At 43.8% G+C, this 21,969-nt stretch overlaps 3 protein-coding genes, 2 long non-coding RNA genes and 1 pseudogene across 5 annotated transcripts; 4 read left to right on the plus strand and 2 right to left on the minus strand.

The window, feature by feature from the left end:
* Positions 1-695: 695 nt before the first annotated feature.
* Positions 696-3,050, plus strand: LOC127776393 (calmodulin-like protein 1). The gene is made up of 3 exons (XM_052302749.1): positions 696-868; positions 2,048-2,417; positions 2,781-3,050. The coding sequence occupies exons 1-3, from the start codon at positions 793-795 to the stop codon at positions 2,896-2,898; spliced, it is 564 nt and encodes a 187-aa protein (XP_052158709.1). The 5' UTR covers positions 696-792; the 3' UTR covers positions 2,899-3,050.
* Positions 3,051-5,412: 2,362 nt separating this feature from the next.
* On the plus strand, positions 5,413-7,491 carry LOC127776324 (uncharacterized; annotated as a pseudogene).
* A 1,915-nt stretch (positions 7,492-9,406) lies between these two features.
* Positions 9,407-14,834, minus strand: LOC127776402 (probable LRR receptor-like serine/threonine-protein kinase At1g51810). The gene is made up of 13 exons (XM_052302759.1): positions 14,750-14,834; positions 13,775-14,342; positions 13,173-13,666; positions 12,276-12,420; positions 11,915-11,983; positions 11,767-11,832; positions 11,599-11,679; positions 11,355-11,512; positions 11,036-11,271; positions 10,713-10,842; positions 10,512-10,571; positions 10,245-10,431; positions 9,407-10,130 (listed from the first exon to the last, which is right to left on the minus strand). The coding sequence occupies exons 1-13, from the start codon at positions 14,832-14,834 to the stop codon at positions 9,656-9,658; spliced, it is 2,754 nt and encodes a 917-aa protein (XP_052158719.1). The 3' UTR covers positions 9,407-9,655.
* Positions 10,003-13,286, plus strand: LOC127776411 (uncharacterized). Its single transcript, XR_008018154.1, has 3 exons — positions 10,003-10,631; positions 12,184-12,335; positions 13,167-13,286. It is a non-coding gene; the product is annotated as an uncharacterized LOC127776411 (long non-coding RNA).
* LOC127776417 (uncharacterized) lies at positions 14,152-15,110 on the plus strand. Its single transcript, XR_008018155.1, has 2 exons — positions 14,152-14,267; positions 14,355-15,110. It is a non-coding gene; the product is annotated as an uncharacterized LOC127776417 (long non-coding RNA).
* Positions 15,111-16,118: 1,008 nt separating this feature from the next.
* On the minus strand, positions 16,119-19,996 carry LOC127755121 (probable LRR receptor-like serine/threonine-protein kinase At1g51820). The gene is made up of 7 exons (XM_052280794.1): positions 19,413-19,996; positions 18,722-19,278; positions 18,019-18,350; positions 17,695-17,824; positions 17,417-17,476; positions 17,151-17,337; positions 16,119-17,031 (listed from the first exon to the last, which is right to left on the minus strand). The coding sequence occupies exons 1-7, from the start codon at positions 19,994-19,996 to the stop codon at positions 16,557-16,559; spliced, it is 2,325 nt and encodes a 774-aa protein (XP_052136754.1). The 3' UTR covers positions 16,119-16,556.
* Positions 19,997-21,969: the final 1,973 nt, after the last annotated feature.

Here is a 21,969-nt window from a genome sequence, read left to right on the forward strand (position 1 = left end):
GAGTGTGGATATTCGTCCACACAGTATTGAAAACGAAATGAGATATTTTAAAATAATATATGCAGCTCCATGTGAGAAAAGTAGAGTACACACTTCAATAAATACAGCTCTGAAAAATAGTTCACTTTTTCACTCACATATTGGTGGTTAAATTATATTCCAAAATAATAGTTTTCATAACACCATCGTTCAAAATGTACAAATTTCAATTAAACTTGATTGATGACCTATTTTGTTCGAATGGATTTGTTTTTTTAATCAAAAAGAGCATCGATACCATCTCAATAATGCAGTATGACAACTCGTTCTAGTTATTATACAGATTATAAAGCAGATCAAAATGGTGGTCGCCTAACGGAGGAAAGGACAAAAGCTCAAGCTGTATTGGATAAAAGATAAACAAAAGAAATAAAGAGAGAGAAAAGTCGGGAACAAAGAGAGATATCACGAACCACAAGGCCCTCTCATCTAATTGCTCCGATGCATGTTCCACAATCGCCAACCACAGAAACTACAGATAAAAACATTCCCAGACAACATGGAATCATTTTTTTTAAAAAAAAAAGAATTAATTTGTACTCCAGAAATGAAGAGAAAAAGAAAAGCTTAGGGAAAATAGAAAAGGAAGGAAAGCGCCAGGTGCCGAAACTATCTCCAATTCCCCACTCTTCTACTCCTATATAAGAAGCTCTACATCATCCTCCTCTCCGACACAGCCCGCACACCTCCACACCATTAGCCATCAACGACCAGCATCTCAGCTTTGCTCGCCTTCTCGAAGCTTCTGCTGCCATGGCGGACCAGCTCTCCGAAGAGCAGATTGTAGAGTTCAGGGAGGCCTTCAGCCTCTTCGACAAGGACGGCGACGGTAAATATGAATATATCTATCTCTGTCCCCTTACTTTTGCATTAGGTAGGAGTAGTATGCTATTGCTACTGACTGGAGTATTATATAAGTAGTCTCCTAGTGATCGATTAGACTGTCAGATGAATTGACCTGGCTTATTGTTGGAGTTGCTTGCAAAATGATTCTAGCAACAAGGATTTATTATCTTAAGAAACAAGGATTTATGAAATTGGGTGCTTGTGGTAGTGTCATAAATTCACAATATGTGAGGATGCAGTTGCATGAACTGCTCCTGGTTTTGTGTCGTTTAAGGCGAAAGAATTGATGTGTGATGTGTGACATGAATTTCGCTGTGGAGTTGATATGCCTGCTGCTTAACCAGTCCCAGCATTCAAACATTAGCAACTGTCAATGATATAGTAGTACTTGTGGTATGTAGATTATTTAGTCAATAGTCATATTGTTTTCTTTAGTAAATCACCTGACCAATATTGGAAGATATTTGTGCCCCTTAGCACGCTTTAATTTTATTTCAAGAGTATCAGATACTTCCTAAGATGTGTGTTTGCATCTAGTAAAACCCAGAAAAATCAGCTTCTTTCAGTTAGTTGCCCTGTGGCCATGGAATCAGATTCTTTCATATACCACATATATGGAAAAGGGTGTAGAATAAAGTGGTGATGTGAGAGAATCTGGACAACTCATACAGACCAGATTATTTCGATGCAACTGGATCTCATGAGCTTGAAATAAAACGTTCGGTATCAGATGGAAAATACTAGAAAGTGCTATCCATTTTCATTAGCTCTGTAGCTCATACTCACCTATCAATATTTCTGACGAGAAGTGTTTTGAGCAAAATTGTTTGTGATATAAACTGAAACCGTGACAACTTAGGAGCTCTATTGGTTGACCTAATAAGCCAAAGCCAAAAATTGAATTTCAAGCTTAAATTTGAAGTTGATTTTAAGATATTGCCAACATAGTTTCTTTTTCAATATTAGTTCTTAAGTCGTTAGAAACACATATATATAAAAGTTTTATCTATAAAATATTTTTTATTTCTTAATAAGTAAAAATGGCTTATTAGGGAATATGGGCAACCGATGACTCCCTAGATCACGCTGAGCATCGTTCTGACTACAATGTTTTAGCGAAATTCGGACTTTGGAAGCGATGAAGTTAAATCTGTGCATCCAGGTTCTATCACCACCAAGGAGCTAGGAACCGTGATGCGAAGTCTGGGGCAGAACCCAACAGAGGCGGAGCTGCAGGACATGATCAGCGAGGTGGACGCGGACAGCAACGGCAACATCGAATTCAAGGAGTTCCTGGGCCTGATGGCGCGCAAGCTGAGGGACAAGGACTCCGAGGAGGAGCTGAAGGAGGCGTTCCGCGTCTTCGACAAGGACCAGAACGGCTTCATCTCCGCCGCCGAGCTCCGCCACGTGATGGCCAACATCGGGGAGCGGCTCACCGACGAGGAGGTCGGCGAGATGATCCGCGAGGCCGACGTCGACGGCGACGGGCAGATCAACTACGAGGAGTTCGTCAAGTGCATGATGGCCAAGTGAGTAAGCAATGCACACATATACTCCCTCCATCCAAAAATATTTGACGCCGTTGACTTTTCTAAAAATATTTGACCGTTCGTCTTATTCAAAAAATTTAAATAATTATTAATTCTTTTCCTATCATTTGATTTATTGTTAAATATACTTTTATGTATACATATAATTTTACATATTTCACAAAAGTTTTTGAATAAGATGAACGGTCATATATGTTTAAAAAAGTCAACAGCGTCAAACATTTAGGGAATGATGGAGTACAAATTAACCTGGTCTTCCTTTCTCTCTCTGATGAAAATATTTCTCTCTGATCGGATGATTGATTTGTGACGCTGTGACCGCGTACGTGTGTGTGTTTGCAGGAAGAGGAGGAAGAGGATAGAGGAGAAGAGGGAGCACGACGGCGGCAGCAGGACGAAGAGTGCAGGGCCCTCCGCCGCGCCGGCGAGCAAGCGTGGCCAGAAGTGCGTGATCCTGTAATAATTGAGCCAGCGACTGAGATTCTCATGAGTCAATGAGCTGCACGAATGATGTGTGTAGTTGTAAAATGGCAAAACAATTGTGTGGGCGTGTAGTATGATGCTCCACTGAAAGATCGAGAAATAACACTTGGTCAGTGCAAGTTTTAACGACGAGCTTTGTCAATTGTCAGCCTCACAGCCGTAGTCCGTAGTCCGTACGCTGTGGGGCCGTGGCCCATGGGCAACAGACCAAAACTTACTCTTACTATCCTCGTGTTTCCTAAATTTGGCAGTGCAAAATTTTATTGCAATACTAAAATCAAATTTAGTAAGATTTCAAATGGCAGCAAATTAAACTAAACCATCCAAAATCACCTCGGCGAGTTGTCGGCAGAGACAAGTGGCAACTCGAGCCCGGCTTGGAGACGAGCTTGTTCCTGGCTTTCCTTCAGCTTTGTCCTGCTCGACTAGTACATATTAACTGGCCGAAAACCTGCAATAACCAAGCCAAGGACTCTTTCCGCCGCCCATCCACATCCCATCGAACTCTTTCGCCGCCTCCTCTCGCCGCCGCTGCCGGAGCAATGCCGGAAACTCGCGCCAACGCCGACGACGTTGAGCTGCCGGCAGCTGGTCCGGCGATGGCTCCTCCGCCCCACGTGGTCGTGCGCATCCCTGACGTCGATGGCAAATCGGACGGCCGCCGCCTCACAGCCGTTGAGAAGCCCCGTCTCTTTGCGACATCATTTTGCAATTATAACACTGCAAACATTAACCTTTGCTATAACACTCGACCTATATTTCATAGACACAGATAGACCCATTTGTCATCCACTCGGAATATCAAAACAGCGAAGCCCCCATATTTACAGTCCCAATATTATAATTTTCTCGTTGTATAAAGGCATTGATAAGCGTACGTCAGCTTCCTCTACACGCCGTTTGTTGTTTTCTCTTTCTTTTTTTTCTATCAAAGTCACCGGGAGGGGGAGAGTTTTCCCACTTGAATATATTAGTTCAAATCATCTTCTTTTTTTTTTTTTGACCACGTCGTTCGTCGTTGATCTTCTCTGCCTGATTTTGTCAAGTATATACACTGACCACGATGAAGATGATACTGATTCTTTTTCTTTGTCTCTCATGCAGATTTGGTACATTGGGGCGGTTAATGCTTCTTTGTATTTATTTGTACAAGCCATCGCCGACTCGACATGGCTCGAGTGCTCGACATCCTGCTGTTAGTTTTACCACTAGGGGCTTTGGCAGCTCTTTGCTTGTTTATGGTTTTCGCATTTTGCTGTTTGATAGTTGTTACCGAATCCGAATGATCGACACCGGTAACAATACGAAACGAAAACTGCGCATTAATACCGAAATTTTCGTGTGCAAAAGCACCAGTACCATTTTGTTATGTATTAAACTTATTTTGGAGAGTTTTTAGCTGCTGTAGCTTTTTTTCACAATCTTCAGATCCTCTAAATAACTCAGGGTGTGTTTGGTTGGATAGATGAGACCGGATGAAAGATGGACGTCTGATTTTTTTTTGGTGTCTTTTTTTGGGTGGGGGGTTGTTTGGTTTGGTTGGTAAACAGGGTGGATGGGACGACCTAAAAAATGGAATATTCCCTCATTACGCTAGATGAGTGCATTCGACCGATTTGGCCGGATGAAGCCATCCATGTTTTGGTATGGGTGATGTGTCATATTTCTGATTGGTTGTGGTTAGTTTGATTTTATGTTATTTCCTCCGTTTCACAATGTAAGTCATTCTAGCATTTCTCATATTCATATTGATGTCAATGAATCTAAATATATATATCAATATGAATGTAGGAAATGCTAAAATGACTTACACTGTGAAACGGATGGAGTACCAAGCTCCAAATGATTTTCTCTCATAAAACGTTTATCTAATTTATGATCCGATCACATCATTATATTTATTGCAATTAAAATCTTTAAGCAAGATCTCGGATGATTATATTTTGATAAAAAAATATGATAAATGGACCCCACTAAATTTTGGTTTATCCCATCCATACTATATCCCTCCAACCAAACAAATAGTTTGACCATCCTATCCATAAAAAAAATTGATCGTCATGTCCAAAATTGTCATATCCCATCCATGCATATTCTTACACATATCGTCAGAAACGGCAGTTATATAATCTAGAAAATAAATTAAAAGTAAACAAAAAATAAAAAAAAATCAGTTTTTCCTATTCTTAAAAGCTGACTATCAGCCCGTTGTTCCTCCAAACAAGCCATTACAGGCGGGAAAAAGTACACCGAGGTCCTCAACTTGTCAACAGGATACAAAAGCATCTTTAAACCGCAAAACCAGATATACGGGGTCCTTTAACTATACAAAACCAGTCACCAGAGGTCCTTCGGCGGTTTTGATCCCGGTTTTGGTCTACGTGGCGGCTGAGTCAGCGTGGGACCCACGTGGGCCCCACATGTCAGTATCTCTTTTCCCTCCTCTCCCTTTTCTGCTATTTCTCTCTCTCACACACTCTTCTCTCCTACGGCCGACGATGCAGCACGGGAGAAGGGGAGGGCGGCGGCAGGGCGAGGCGGCGGCGGCGGGCGAACACGGTGGCGGGCTCGCCCTCCCCGATCTCAGTCTCCGGCATGGGGAAGGGGTGGCGCAGGCGGCGGACCGGCGGTAGACCAGCGGCAGGCGGTCGTGGATGCGGCGCTCACGCGGGGCTGGGCTGGCCGCGCGGTCGTGGTTGGCGGCGGGTGAGGTGTTGGCGGCGAGCGCACCCGGGAATCGATGGGGCAGAGGCGGCGGCGGTCGTGGCCCGCGAGTCCAGGCAGCTGCGTTCGTTGTGGGGGATTGGATTCGGTCGTCAGCTGCGTTCGTTGCTTTGATGGAACCAAGGCCACGCGATTCCGTTCTGATCGACTTGTTCCATTTCATCTACTGTCTCAATCAGTTCAGTTGTTGAGGCGCATTTGATTAAATTTGATGGCTCAATCTGATCTGAGTTTTGGGATGAATGGATGGATGCGTGCAGAGCAACGGAGGACAGGGAGAGGAGGAGATGGTGAGCCGGGGGAGCGCGGGAGGGGGAGTGGCGGCCTCCTCCGGGGTCGCCGTCAACATTACCACCGGGCCCATGACGGAGACGGAGGACGACATGGCCGTCGGCGAGGAGGAGGAGGAGGTGGTGGCGGCGTCGGCGGAGACGGAGGAGCACGTGCAGCGCATCCTCCTCGCCATCGACGCCTTCACTCGCCAGGTCCACCTCTCTCCATTCATTAATTTCGCTATTTGTCATTCTGAATTTTTCATCGATCGATGAGATTGCAATGCCAATGCAGGTGTCGGAGATGCTGGAGGCGGGGCATGCGCTGTTCAAGAACCTCGCCGCCGACTTCGAGGACCGCCTCTGCTCGTAAGACCACCATCCATAGCCATGGCCATGGACACACACACCCGCTAATAAAATAATTGGTTTGGTTGGTTGCTTGATGACGAGCAGCATAATCAATCGATGCAATCTGGTTTGTTTGTGAATTTGGCGTGTGCAGGATCCACAAGGAGAGGAGAGGGTGGAGAGGTGGGAGGACGAGATCCGGGAGCTGCGCGCCCATGACGCCGCCAATGAGCAGGCACGCTCCCTCCGCCGCCACCGCTCTCGTCTGCCGACGCCGCACCGTTCCAGCCCGCCGACGCCTCACCGCTCTCGCCCGCCGACGCCGCACCGCTCTCGCCCGCCGACGCCGCCTCTCCGCAACCGTGCTTGCCCGCCACCGTCGCCGCTTCGCCTGCTCTGGCCACCATTCTGTTGCGGCGACGGCTCCTTCCCCAGCGGCGACGGTGCCCGGTTGAAGAGGTGCCCCTTGGGCCGCCCTGCGCCGTCGCCTCCGGCCGGCTTGCCAGAAGATAACAGTAGAGTGAGAGAGAGAGGAGATAGGGAGAGGGTGATGACGTGGCCAGCTGATATGTGGGACCTATATGGATCCCACGCTGACTCAGCCACCACGTAGATCAAAACCAGGATCAAAACCGCCGAAACCGCCGAAGACCCAGCATATCTGGTCGTGTTCAGGGACGTTTTTGTATCCCGTTGCCAAGTTGAGGGACCTTCGGTGTACTTTTTCCTTACAGGCGGTAGATCAGGCGTTGGGCCGTGGCTTGTGGGCCGTGTGCGCGTGCCAGCCCGTAACGCGTCGCCCGGTCGCGACGTCGCGACGCCGCCCTGCCACTCTCTCTCTTCCCAGAATCCCCCCAATCTCCCACCAGCCATGGATGCCGCGGCGCTGCCCTGTTTCGATCGGTGATCCGTTTGCTTCGCCGCTAGCTCCCCGAGCCCTACTACGGCCGGGCGCCCGAGCGAGGAGGCATCGCCGCGCGCGGATCATGGTTGGTAGTAGGTCGGATGGTCGGTGGCGGCTGCCTGGCTGCTGCGGCGCCGACGGCCGAAAGGGGTAGGCTAGGTATTGTAGTACCTTCTTACCATCTTTCCATTGCAGTGGTTAATCATCTCCTCTCTATGTGTAGCACAGGCACAGCCATCTTCATCCTGGTTTTTTTTTCTTGGTTATTATTGTGTCATGGTTGCCCATTTACTTTTACTATAGTAGCGCAATTTTTTTTTTTGGTATCCCTCGAATTTCGTGGTGGAATGGAACTAGCATGACAGAAGAGCAAGATTTTAATTCTACGAAATTTAGAGAAAACCGAAAGACGCAACATTGTTTTTAGGATTGTTTGGAACTTATTACAACTTAGGAGTATAGGGACACCAACTTGTTCCAAGGTTGAGCCACGAGAAAAACAAATAGCAAAGGAAATCGACATAAGCATGCCAAACTGCCCAAAAGCGATGCCATTATTATGCAAATCATCAAACCTTCTCCAAGCATATCCAGCAATAACTTATGATTTATCAAGCATTTGCACTCACCTTCCGAAAGGATAGCTTAATTCTGTGGTCCCATTTGAGGTACCCTCATTGCTTTCTATTGAAACTCCAGAAATTAGCAGCTGGAATTCCCTCGCCATGTCAGAGTTCATGGTGTCCTTCTGTTTATAGGACCTAGACACCAGTTGCTTTTCACCTGTACCTGCCGGTAGGCATTCTTTGAGCTTGATAACAATGTCGGTCATGCTCGGCCTATCAATGAATGTGTTTTCCACACAGCTCATGGCAAGGTCTATGACACTCTGTAGTGGCATCATATTGATGCCTTAGTCTACTGTCTACAGCATCACGAATGCTCCCTTCAGCAATCTTTTGGCGCACCCAGTTTGGTAGGTGCACTGGTTCTGGGTCCACTAACACTGAAGGTTGGCCGGTAATGATCTCCAGAAGGACAATGCCAAAACTGTCTTTGGCTATGGAGCGTTGGGCAGGCGGCGCTGGAGGCCTAGCCGTGAGACGGCGGCGGCAGCGGTCTCATCCTCATCATCGCCTCCTCCTCCCTTCGTCATGTCGTCCCTGTCGCCACTTGCTTGCCCGCTCGCAGCCCTGTCCTCTCCTCCCCCTATCTCCCCTTCCGCCGCCCCACCCACAAACTCTCTGCTCTATCCTCCTTCCCCCGTTGTCCCCGCCATTGCCGCCTCCCGACGAGGCCTCCAGCATCGCTCACTCGGCGCTCCCCTCTCCCTCTGTTTATCCATGTCCAGAAGCATTTTGGTTATAAAATGGTTAAAACTCTCCAAAGTGGTATTTCATTCGGAAGATAATATATTGAGTGATATTGTATCCCATGCATACTACTAAATTAGAATTTCATTGAAACGTATAGTGTGACATATTGTTCATTTTCTTGTTAATATTCCTATACTCCATCCGTTGAAAAAAAAAACCATCTTTTTACTAAAATGTGATTATTATATCATAGTACAACGAATCTAGACGGTAGATTAGGGGCCTGTTTAGTTCGCGAAATGAAAATTTTTGGGTGTCACATCGGACGTTTGACCGGATGTCGGAAGGGGTTTTCGGACACGAATGAAAAAATTAATTTCATATCTCGCCTGGAAACCGCGAGATGAATCTTTTGAGCCTAATTAATCCGTCATTAGCACATGTGGGTTACTGTAGCACTTATGGCTAATCATGGACTAATTATGCTTAAAAGGTTCGTCTCGTGATTTTCCCCCTAACTGTACAATTAGTTTTTCTTTTAATCTACATTTAATATTCCATGCATGTGTCCAAATATTCGATGGGATGTTTTCAGGAAAAACTTTTTGGGAACTAAACGGGGCCTAGGTGTTGGGCCGAGTGCCCGTGCGGCCATGCCAGCCCGTACCACTCGCTGCATGGGCCCATGCATCACCCGGTCGCCCTTGTTCTCACTCTCCCAGGCCCCCAATCTCCCTCCCGTGCGGACGGCGGAGGAAGCCGCTTCGCCGGCGACCACTCCACAAACCCAGTGGATGCCGCGGCGCTGCCTTTCGTTCGGGGATCCGCTTGCTTCGCCGCTAGCTCCCCGAGCCCTACCACAGCAAGAACTAGCAATAGAGAAGAACAAGATTTTAATTCAGATAAATTAGAGGAAACCAAAAGACGGCATCGTTTTAGATGGTTTGGAACTTATTACAACTTAGGAGGAGTAGAGTGCCAATTCAGCCATTCAGGCACCAACTTGTTCCACGGTTGACCTAGTAAAACAAGAAAAAAAATGGCGAAGTAATTAAGGAAGTCGATATATGCATGAAAACTGCCCCAAAGTGATGCCACTTATATGCAGATCATCGTTTTCTGTCCAAGCCCAAGCAGATGCAACAATAACGTATCAAGCATTTCCTCTCACCTTCCTGAATAATAACTTAATTCTGTGATCCCACTTGATATACACTCGTTACTTACTGTTGGAACTCCAGAAATCAGCAGCTGGAACTGCTTTGCAATGTCAGCGTCCATGGCGCCCTTCTGTTTATAGGATCCAGACACCAGTTGCTTTTCACCTGTACCTCCCAGTAAGCACTCTTTGAGCTTGATAACAATGTCAGTCATGCTTGGCCTATCAATGGACACATTTCCCACACAGTTCATGGCAAGGTCTATGACACTCTGTACAGAAGTGGCATCATACTGATGCATCAGTCTACTGTCCACAGCATCATGAATGCTTCCTCTAGCAATCTTTTGGCGTACCCAGTTTGGTAGATGCACTGGTTCTGGGTCCACTAATACCGAAGGTTGGCCGGTAATGATCTCCAGAAGGACAATGCCAAAGCTGTAGACATCTGCTTTCACAGTGAGTTGGAAAGTAGCATGGTACCTGAAATGTAAGAGCAGTATTAAAGTCAGCTTCTTTTTAATCTGCATTACTCACTTGACTTGAACCAGAGAAGAAGCGTATTGATCTAATATCAGTCAGTTAAGGATAACTCACTCTGGGTCAAGGTAGCCAACAGTACCGGCAGCAATAGTTGATATGTGTGTGTGTGAGGGAGTGTAAGATCGTGAAAGACCAAAGTCAGATATCATGGCCACAAGATTCTCATCGAGAAGGATGTTTGCAGTTTTTACATCTCTGTGAACTATTGCTGGGGTGCATGATTCATGTAGATACTCCAGTCCTGCAGTCCATCAAGATTCATACGCTTGTCAACTTCTATGCTGTTTAGTTTCTAAAAGAGGGTACAAGATTGAAGTGGACCTTGTGCTGCATCAAGTGCAATGTGAAGTCGCTCTTCCCAGCTCAAACTGTAGTCTTGTCCTGTTTCAAAGTGCAACAAATTGACACTCATAAGTACCATTGGGCATGCTACATATACAGGTAATATAGTATATGTACTATCTTTAGAATTTTGAGTCATTTAGGGTGAACAACATTAATTTTAGTGTACTGAATGCAAACCTCTTCTTAAAACTTCTTGTAAGTTTCCTCTAGACATGAAATCGTACACAAGGGCAAGGCATTTCTTGTTTTGGCAATATCCTAAAAATGTGACGAGATTCTTGTGATGAACTTTTGACAATGTTTGCACCTGAAACAGCAGCAGATGTCATACAAACAGGCTTTCATTGGAAGCAATAAAAATAGTGTACATCCAAATAATGTGTGGAACTATGACTTCTAGATATAACTAGCATCTAGTAGCTTGATTTTTATTCAAGACCACAAATAACATCTTTACATTCTGGGGGGAGTGTTCTGACTTAAGTAGTTTGGTAGTTCACCTCAGGGAGGAAGTCCTTTGATAGGGCTCTAGATGTCTCCCGAAGCACCTTGACTGCGATTTCCTCTCCGTTCCCCAATATGCCATGATAAACTGTACCAAATCCTCCTTTTCCAATGATAGACTGGAAGTTGTTCGTTATAGTCCTCAACTCTGTATATGTGAATCTTCTGGTGTTGGTATGCAGGGAAGTTTCCTCTTCATACATATCATAATCATCATGTTCTTTTGATTTTCCTGCAAAGTTGCAAAAGATTCAATCTGCTTTTCTCTACAGTATACACACAATCATCTGGATTTAACTCACTGTTTTGTTTCACCTTTACAGCAGAGCATCCATAGAATTAACACAAGTATAATAGCTACAACAGGAACTATCACTGCAATGAGCAATGTCGCTGTATTCTTCTTTGCCTTATCTGCTTGCGTGGCACAGTAGCTTTCACTTATATTTGAGCACATGGGATTGCCTTCTAATCTAATGACAGAAATAATCAATTTATAAGATAAAGTGAAATCTGCCAAATATAGTAGTTTAACACAATGTGAGAACAGCAACCAAACCTTAGTTCAAGCAAACCAGCTTTATATCTTTCGAAAAGATAGTCAGGGATCGATCCACTGAGCTGATTATATGATAGATTTCTACAGATGAGAACACAAATTTTGAAATAATTGATCTATAGGCTCAGGTTTAGCATTGTTCTAAACTTCTAATAAGCACATACTTACAGAGATTTCAGTGAGTTTACTTGATTATATGGAATAGTGCCCGACAAGTTGTTGTGTGATAGATCCCTGTATTTTTGTATAAATAGCAATTTCACCATGTTTTGCAAATTAAGTTTGTTTGTGATTTTAAAATTTGAATTGCACTTACAATATTTCCAGCGACATGTTTCTGAACGATGGATTTATCCAACCACTCAGTCTGCTTGCAGATAAATTCCTGCAAAATCATCTCAGTTCCTGTTAGTAAAAAAAAACTTTTATATTTTCAAGACTGCAAATGTCACTTCATGTTTTAAATTGTACATGCATGTGCCTTCTTCATTAAAAATCCAAACGAATGGAGAATAACTTTTTGGATGCTGTCTCCAGCAATTAGGTAAATCGCTATATGTCTTCTTTAACATTTTTGAACTGCAGGTTATCCAATACAAGCTATCCAAATTTCAATGGTGTTGAACTGCTGCATTTGGAAACATGAATTACAAGACTTTGCTTACTGATATTCTTACACTAGGATGATCCTGGGATTCTGTTTGCCATCATAGTAGTTGCATTTCACACCTTCCCAGGTATACTCTTTTGGAGAACATGGATCTCCATTCCAACTTCTTCGTTGCACATTGTACTGCGTCTTTACTTGTTTGATGGAACTGACTGCATAACAACAAACAGAATAGATGGAGAATAGGCGCACATCAGTACTCCATAGTGAAGATTTTTTTTTTAAGGGAAAAAATAATTTTCCAATCCTAACTGTTTCAGGGAAAAACTTAACTTTCAAATCCGGACTGACTGTTCGATTTTTTGCATGTGTCAATGGTTCTTTTGTGTGACGATGACAGAACATGTCATTGTATCACAGATCAATCATAAAAAGGCTCTTTCTTGCCAGGTTCCACATGTCAATATGTTACTGAGAGTGAGAGGAGAGCATCTTCCTCCTAATCCCCACAATCCCACCTATTTTGGGTGAGCATGTACTAGCTGAAAGTCCCAGCTTGCGTTGGGCCGAAATTCAATACTCAAGTTCGGTCCAAAGGGGTATGGGGGCAGGAACAGGGCTGTGCAATATGCTACGAATAGCTCTATGGAATTAAATTGGGCCAGCAGGTTGCTGCACAAGCACGCCCAATTGCTGATTTCATTGATTTATTTATTTATGTTTTTTTTTTTTTGGGGGGGGGGGGGTGTTGTTGGAGATCATGTGGAAAAAAAAACAAGGGTGAAGAATAAAACCTGAATTTTTCATTTCCACATATTCCATTTTTTAGGACACAGACTATGAATATATGGCCCATCTGTACACACCTGAATACTACTAATAGCATAATGTCATAAATGATACTATAGTGGAATACAAATACTCTATTTTAATTGTAGTGCTGAAAACCATAACGCAGGTTTACCATCGATGGTGTCAGTGGTGAGGTTTTCCATCCGAACAAGCGAGTAGACCTCAAAGGCATTGATGAGCGGTGGGAGCTCCGAGCTGTTTGTCTTGCGCAGGGTGAAAGTTGTACCTGACTCATGTAGGTACCGGTCCCTCGGGTACATGCTGTCCACCTGCAAGTAGGATGGTGAGAAGGCCTGGTGCAGCTGGTCGCCATCACTGTAGATTTGGAACGTCCGGTTTGGGCTGTTCTTTTCTATCTCAGCAAAGTGGAAGATCGGGAGAAGTTCCAGGCTCTGGCCATTCAGGTTATCACCGGCCCTCACGCTGATGTTGAGCCATGAGAAACTGCTGTTGATGGTGGATGCCTTCTGGAGGATGAGTGTTGGCACCTGGAAGCTGTCATTTCCTGGGAGCTTGTTCACTGTTTGGTTGGTGGTCAGGTTGAGCCAGGGGGGGGAGTAGCGTTGGGCTGCTTCCCAGAAACGATCAAAGAGATCAGTTGGATATCTGGATCACCACGGCAACATAAATGGAGAAGCAATTGATACAGGGCACCTACGGTTGCAATATGGTGTAATAAAAGAAACCAAAAAAAAAAGAGAATCTTCATCTCACCTTGTGATGAAATCATCGACTGCCCCAAATCTTTGTCGAGTAAAGTACCTTACAGACACAGAAAGATTCAGGAATGGGTACATTGGATCATCCAATTGCCGCAACTCCAATGCAGAAATGAAAGGGGTTCCCGATCCAAAGTTTAGCAGGCAAACAGATATGAACTCGTCAGGAGCAACCGTGAGCACCTCTTTCCAGATAGTGTCTGATGAGTTCTGTTTTGTCAAGTTCACCGTTGTCCAGAAGTTGACGCCGACGTGGAGTCCAAACAGAAATAAGGAACCATTCTCTGACGACCTGAGTCCATCGTAGTTTCCGTAAGTGAAGGTGGCTCTGATGAGATACTTCTTACCACTAGTGGACGGTATTGTGTAACAGTTGCGTTGGCCATCAGGGAAGCTTCTCAAGGTTTTCTCTTGCTCATCGGTGGATCCACTAATTAGCTTTGGCACAACTACATGGTGTGTGCCGCCTTCAACGAATTCATGATCAGGTACGTATGTTAAATTTGTTGTGCTGTCCGTGTAACTCTCGCCGTCTACGAAGCCACAGTCAATGTTTGTGAACCCTGCATATACAGACAGAAATGCTCGTGAGAGGACCAATTCATCCATCCGATGATCTGAATCCGACGACTTGATTTATGGGTAAGGTAACAACTTAAGCATGAGTTTTTTCTTCTTCTAGGGAACTTATAACATGAGTTGAGATGAAAGTGAAGATCAAAGTCCCATTCTTCATGGAAATTATTATTGTATGGTGCTGGACTGTTGGTGCATCTGAACAATCTACAACCCACGCTCTCCGAACGAAAAAGGTGTTTGAAGCATGAATTTACCATGGCATCCACGGGGAAGAACTAGTTATAAAACCATCTATACACCATGTGTAGTTTTTCTATTGTCATGAAGAAAGAATTCAACCAAAGAAACAAAGATCAAAAAAGGGATCGCTGAAGCTGTGCCGCAAACTTACCAGGTGGAGTCGGGGCATGAACCTGAATCATCGAGGTGGCTAAAAATATTTGGAAGGTCAAGAGCCATCGCGCTTCTGTACTCATCAAGCAACAGTAGACAATAGCCTTGATCTTAGTCTGGCAAGTTTCAAAAATACTCTGATAAAAGTAGCACTTTCGATTTTTGTTGTAGATGAGGGTATTTCGGATGGCGCCTTTTGTGCTCCAGGAAATGCATCATACAATGAACTGATTCCTTTTCTTGACTTGGCTTTGTAGTAACCATTTGTACACACTTGTGCATATGTTGGTTACTGATCATTAAGTATACATAATTGTGCATATGTTGGTTACTAATTATTAAGTATACACACTTGTGCATATGTCTGCGACTATGCCTTTCCGGTGACGCATCGATGAAAACTCGGAATAGTTAAACTTCTGTGAAGTCCTCTACTTGCTGCTGTTGTGTCACTGATGTTGATTTTGCTAGTTTGACATGACATCAGTCAAATTATCCCGCTACTGTTCATGGTAAACATTTTGTTAAGCAAAAGTCAACTTCATATTGTATGTACTTTTCCATTATCCAACAAAACTAATCAATGCCCGTAAAAAGAAACTCTACTGTCAAATTGTCAATTCCTGGTGCTCTTCACTCTCCAGCTCGACTGAAACCGGATTTGTGCCAAACCGGTGCTTCTACTACACACCGCTCTTGTAATTTTACAATTGTTCTTTTTTTTTCTCCTGAAAACTTGAAGTTGGAAAGAAAAGAGATGTCTAGTTCAGTAAATTACTACTTTTTGGCTGTTTTGAACGAGCTCCACAGGGGAAAGGAAAAGACCGGAAAGCCCAAGGTAAAAGGAAATTGGGCCAACAACACTGATCGCTGCGCTCCTCTCCTCTCTGCCGGGCCAACTGCCTTTGGATATTGGGCTGAGTGGTTTCGCAGTATCGGCCCATGTAATCGCGTCATGGGCCTGCGGAGTCACTCGTGGGCCTATTCGCATCGTCTTGTTCGTCCTCAGCTGAATCGGCGAAGGCCCGGCCCATGGCGTGGCGCTGTGGCACCGACCGGGGGGCCTCGGGGAGGAGGGGAGGGGAGCCGGCGGCGTGTGGCGGCGGCCGCAACGGGTGGCCGAGGCGGAGGCGGGGACGGGAACATGCGGCGGCGGCGGCGTGCACGACGGCCGATCCGTTTGCTCCTTCAGCTAGCTCCCCGAGTCTCCTACAGCCCGAGCCCTGAGGTGGGGATTCCAGGCCATGGGCGGAGGAAGCGCCCGCGGCTGGCGGTGGAGACGACGGAAAAACGGAGCAGTGACCGGCGGGGCAGCTGCTTGACTGCTGCTGGGACGACGACAGAAGTGGTAGGCTAGGTATGCCTTCTTAACCATCCTTCCATTGCACTGGTTACTCATCTCTTTGTGTAGCACAGCCATCTTCATCCTGTTTGTTTTCCTTGTTATTATTGCCACATGGTTTCCCATTTCAATATTGTTTTGTGATGATAACTTGAATTTCGTGATAGAATGGAAATCGCACAACAGAAGAACAAATATTTAATTCCACAAACTTTGCAGAAAAATTAGAGAAAACCAGAAGACACAACATCGTTTTATGATTGTTTGGAACTTATTACAACTTAGGTGTATACTGCCAATTCAGGACACCAACTTATTCCAAGGTTGAGCTAGTAAACGAGAAAAACAAATGACAAAGGAAGTCAACATATGCGTGCCAACTGCCCAAAAGCGATCCCATTATTATCCAAATCATCAAACCTTCTCCAAGCATATGCAATAGTAACTTATCAATCATTTCATCTCACCTTCCCGAAGGATATCTTAATTCTGTGGTCCCACTTGAGTTGCCCTCAATGCTTTCTACTGAAACTCCAGAAATCGGCAGCTGGAATTGCCTCGCTATGTCAGCGTCCATGGCTTCCTTCTGTTTATAGGACCTAGACACCAGCTGCATTTCACCTGTACCTGCCGGTAGGCATTCTTTGAGCTTGATAACAATGTCGGTCATGCTCGGCCTATCAATGGATGTGTTTTCCACACAGCTCATGGCAAGGTCTATGACGCTCTGTACGGAAGTGGCATCATACTGATGCCTTAGTCTACTGTCTACAGCATCATGAATGCTCCCTTCAGCAATCTTTTGGCGCACCCAGTTTGGTAGGTGCACTGGTTCTGAGTCCACTAACACTGAAGGTTGGCCAGTAATGATCTCCAAGAGGACAATGCCGAAGCTGTAGACATCTGCTTTCACAGTGAGGTGGAAAGTAGCATGGTACCTGAGAATGAGATGTAAGAACAGCACAAAATATGCTTCTCTTTAATCTGCATTTCTCACTTGACTCGAACTAGAGAAGAAGTGTATTGAACTAATATCGGTCAGTGAAGGATAACTCACTCAGGGTCAAGGTAGCCAACAGTACCGGCAGCAACAGTTGATATGTGTGTGTGCGCTGGAGTGTAAGATCGTGAAAGACCAAAGTCAGATATCATGGCCACAAGATTCTTATCCAGGAGAATGTTTGCAGTTTTCACATCTCTGTGAACTATTGGCGGGGTGCATGATTCATGCAGATACTCCAGTCCTGCAGCTCATCAAAGTTCATATGTTTGTGAACATCTACTCTGTTTAGTTTTTAAAAGAGGTACAAGATTGAAGTGGACCTTGTGCTGCATCAAGTGCAATGTGAAGTCGCTCTTCCCAGCTCAAACTGTATTCTTGTCCTGTTTCAAAGTGCAACAAATTGACACTCATTAGTAATATTGGGCATGCTACATGTATGGGCAATATACATGGTTGTTAAGGCATCACTATGGTGTCGCTGTTGCGTCGCCATAGGTTGCAGAGATCAAGGCGTTTACTCCTTGCGTATAAGTACTATCTTTAGAATTTTGAGTCATTTAGGGTGAGCAACATTAAATTTATTGTAATTAATGCAAACCTCCTCTTAAAACTTCTTGTAGGTTTCCTCTAGCCATGAAATCGTACACAAGGGCAAGGCATTTCTTGTTGTGGCAATATCCTAAAAACGTGACGAGATTCTTGTGTTGAACTTTTGACAATATTTGCACCTGAAATAGCAGCAGATGTCATACAAACAGGCTTTCATTGGAAGCAATAAAAATAGTGTACATCCAAAAGATGTGTGGAACTATGACTTCTAGATATCACAGGCATCTAGCATCTTGATTTTTATTCAAGACTGCACATAACATCTTTACATTCTAGAGGGAAATGATCCGACTTAAGTAGTTTGATAGTTCACCTCAGGGAGGAAGTCCTTTGATAGTGTTATAGATGTCTCCCGAAGCACCTTGACTGCCACTTCCTCTCCATTGTCCAATATGCCATGATAAACCATACCAAATCCTCCTTTTCCAATGATAGACTGGAAGTTGTTAGTTATAGTCTTCAACTCTGTATATGTGAATCTTCTGGTGTCGGTATGCAGGGGAGTATCCTCTTCATATATATCATAATCATCATGTTCTTTTGATTTTCCTGCTAAGTCACAATTCACAAATGGCTCAATCCACTTTGCTCTACTGTATAGTGTATACACGAAAATATCTGAATTTAACCCACTGTTTTGTTCACCTTTACAGCAGAGCATCCATAGAATTAACATAAGTATGATAGCTACAACAGGAACTATCACTGCAATGAGCAATGTTGCTGTATTCTTCCTCGCCTTATCTGCTGGTGTGGTACAGTCGCTTTCAATTATATTTGAGCACATGGGATTGAAAAAAAAAACATGAAGAGCATAAAGGAATAAGGAGATGATATATTTGTTTACACTGCAATCTTATATGTTTACTATAAATAAGATGGAGACAGTAAATTACGAAGCTGCGAAGTAATTTTTGATATGTTAATGCTGCCTTTAACTTAATACGAATTCATTCTTCTAGTTTGTATAAAGCTCATGAATTATATTGTGGACTAATGCTGAGATGCTGCTACACAGATCCTATGAACCTGCTGCATACATGATGAATGTGTAATGTGCTCTTGCAATATATTGCTGATCATACCATCATCAGAAGCAGTAGCTATCCGGACAAGTGAATACACCTCGAACGCGTTGATGAGCGGTGGTGGGAGCTGTGATGTGGGCTGCTTGCGCAAGGTGAAAGTTGAGTTCACCCTGCGCAAGAACCGGCCATTTTGGTACATGCTGTCCACCTGGAAGGGGGATGGTGAGAAGCTGGTGAACAGCTCCTCGCCGTCGCTGTAGATATCGAACAACCTGGTCGTGCTGGCTATCTCAGCAAAGTGAAAGATTGGTAGCAGCTCCAGATCCCCAGAGCCAAGCAGGTTGTCGGCGCCCCTCACTGTGATGTTGAGCCAACTGTATTTGCTGTCTATGGTTGAAGCTTTCTGGAGGATGGTATTCGGCACCATGAACTTTTCGTCGCCTGGGAGCCTTTTCACTTCTTGTGTTGTGCTAAGGTCAATCCAGGGATAGGATCTGGTGTGGAACGCTCCCTCCCAAAACCGGTCGTAAACATCCTCTGGATATCTGCATGCATGAATGACAAGAAAGCAGAAACAATATTCCACGGTTAAATTACATGGCATATATATAGGTCATACTGTTCCTGGTGATGCCAATCTAGGGCTGCAACAGATTTCAACATGCTGATATTATCTCACCTAGTGATGACATAATTGACTTGTCCAAATCTTAGCCGAGAAAAATAGCTGACGGCCACGGAAACATTCACAAAAGGGTACATTGTATCTTGCAAGGGCCTCAAGTCCAATGTCGATATGAAGGGAATTCCCGATCCATTGTTTATCAGACAAACAGATATGGAATCGTCTGGAGTGACCATGATCAGCTCTTTCCAGACTGTGTCAGATGAAGGCAATTTTGTCAGGTTCACCATTGTCCAGAAGTTGATGCCGATATGGAGTCCAAAGAGAAACGGTGAACCACTCTCTGATGAGTTGAGGCCATCGTAGTTCCCGTAAGTGAAGGTGGCTCTGATGAGATACTTCTTGCTACGGTTGGTTGGTAATGTATAACAGTTACGTTGGCCATCAGGGAAGCTCCTCAAGGTTTCTTCTTGCTTATTTGTAGCATCTTTCATGTACTGTGCCAAAATACTGAAGTTCTTGCCGCCCTCGACATATCCTTTGTCAGAAACATATGTCAACGTTGTGTTCTTGTCGACATAGCCAGCACTATCTGTATATCCGCAGTCGATGCTTAAAAACCCTGCATATAAAAACATTAAGAGGGCTCCGCTTGCTGCTTCCGTTGTTTTTGTGATAATTGGATGGAAGTTTTTTAGATTCAAATCTGGTGTTCCTACTGAAGTTTTTACTAGTAACTGTGAGAAAGAAAGCTGTGCAGGGGTTCGCATCCTATGCCACTAGGGGGTAAATACCATAGGCGAACAGTAAAACGTGAGGAGAGCTACAGTGTTTTACCATTGGTACAGAAATGGTAGGAACAGTGAACAGTACTGTTTGCTTATTTTTATTGAAATCACTGTAGTAATTGATCTCATGCATCTAAACTTGATACAACAGCTATAAATAGCTATGGCATGGATCACTGTAGTTCTCTGCATGCCGCTGTGCAGCCTGCGATGCGAGGCTGCAAGGGGTTTTCTTCCCGGGAGCTAGTGGAGTGGTGGTGTCAGGATTTCTGGAATGCAACATTTTACTCCCCTGAATTATTTCACCGCATCGCTGAATCTCCTTAAAAAAATCAGCTCATTTTACACCCTAATCTATTAAAAATGGTTCACCTTAAATGATCTCTCTCTCTCTAAGATATACTCCCTCCATATCAAAATATGAGTTTTGGTTGGATCAGACAGTCTGTCAAGATTTATTATGCTTCTAGTATATTTTAGGATAGAGGGAGTATTTTGCATTGAAATTCAGTAGTACTGATAGATGCATTATAATTTACTTCTCAACATTTTTACTATTTCTTTTATCACTGTTTATATAGGCTAGAATCACTAATATAAGATATCTTAAAGGTGCGGTGCTAGATTAGCCGGCTTCTCAGCGATTTAGGAGGCCAGTGCCCAATACGATCTCGCCACGTCATTTGACTACTGTTTTCAGCGGGTTTGCGCAAGACGATGGGCTTGCGAGCCGTTCGGCCCAGCCGACTGGTCAACGGGCCCTTATTCGTCATCGTGGTCTGCCGTTATGGTCTTGTATTGATTTATACATCAAGGTTTTAATTTCAAGTAAATAGTCTTGAAGAAATTGAAAATATTTTGGAACTATAATAGTGTTATCTATGGCTCCAAAAATTTTCAGCTTAAAATACGACCCCTATAAAGAGAAACAAAGATTTGAAATACTATTAAGTAAAGCGAACCATTTTAAATAGTTAAAGTGATCAGAAATTAAAACGGGTTTTTTGGGTCTTCTTTGGTTAATCATCCCTGGAGCTCAACCAATGGATTAGACTTTCACGAGCATGATACTAGAGGAGCTCCAATCGATTAGAGTTACACGAGCATAACACTAGAGGAGAGAAGCCTCACTATTGTGAGGCGCAGGGTTCACCTTTCCATTTCCTAGGTGAAAATCGCTCCCCAACGATCAACCATAATGAAATTAGCACAAGATCTTTTTGCAATTAATAAAAGAGGTTTACGCATGCGCACAAAAATAACTATACATGATAATATCATTGAAAAAGACCATACTCTCTTAGTAAGTTTAAAGCCTACTCTTCTAGTAGGCTTAAAGAAAAACGCACTAAATTTATATTAAAAACACATACTTGAATTCATAGTAGTTTTAGATGTCAATATTAACTTGGTGGGTTAAGGCCCTGTTTGTTTCAGTTTAAGGTTATTGTAATCTAGATTACTGAGCCAGATTACTATAAGCTGGATTACAATAAGTCAACATAGAATAAGCTGTTAGTTGTTTGTTTCTCTGAATTATTAGTTGTTTGTTACTCCCTCCGTTTCTTACATTCTAGCATCACCCAAATTTATTTATATGTTAATGAATCTAGACATATGTATATTGTTAGATTCATTAACATCTATATGTATGTGGGCAATGCTAGCAAGTCTTACATTGTGAAACGGATGGAGTAGTTGTTAGCCACCCAATAATCTAAAAAAGAAGCACCTTTAAAGTGGATTACCAGATTATAGTAATCTGGCTTATAGATTGTAATAATCTATATTAATAAGCTATATGTTTGTTTCAGCTTACTCCT

This window comes from Oryza glaberrima, chromosome 1, assembly GCF_000147395.1.
Source record: "Oryza glaberrima chromosome 1, OglaRS2, whole genome shotgun sequence".
Classification (NCBI taxonomy): domain Eukaryota; kingdom Viridiplantae; phylum Streptophyta; class Magnoliopsida; order Poales; family Poaceae; genus Oryza; species Oryza glaberrima.

Coding starts and splice junctions, on each gene's coding strand:
- LOC127776393 (XM_052302749.1), top strand. CDS start 793: ATGGCGGACCAGCTCTCCGAAGAGCAGATTGTAGAGTTCAGGGAGGCC. Junction 869..2,047: donor CTTCGACAAGGACGGCGACG/GTAAATATGAAT, acceptor CTGTGCATCCAG/GTTCTATCACCACCAAGGAG. Junction 2,418..2,780: donor GTCAAGTGCATGATGGCCAA/GTGAGTAAGCAA, acceptor GTGTGTTTGCAG/GAAGAGGAGGAAGAGGATAG.
- LOC127776402 (XM_052302759.1), bottom strand. CDS start 14,834: ATGAGTACAGAAGCGCGATGGCTCTTGACCTTCCAAATATTTTTAGCC. Junction 11,984..12,275: donor AATCCCAGGATCATCCTAGT/GTAAGAATATCA, acceptor ATGATTTTGCAG/GAATTTATCTGCAAGCAGAC. Junction 10,131..10,244: donor GTTGGCTACCTTGACCCAGA/GTGAGTTATCCT, acceptor CTTACATTTCAG/GTACCATGCTACTTTCCAAC.
- LOC127755121 (XM_052280794.1), bottom strand. CDS start 19,996: ATGTTTTTATATGCAGGGTTTTTAAGCATCGACTGCGGATATACAGAT. Junction 17,825..18,018: donor CAAAGGACTTCCTCCCTGAG/GTGAACTATCAA, acceptor CTGCTATTTCAG/GTGCAAATATTGTCAAAAGT. Junction 17,477..17,694: donor ACAAGAAGTTTTAAGAGGAG/GTTTGCATTAAT, acceptor ACTTTGAAACAG/GACAAGAATACAGTTTGAGC.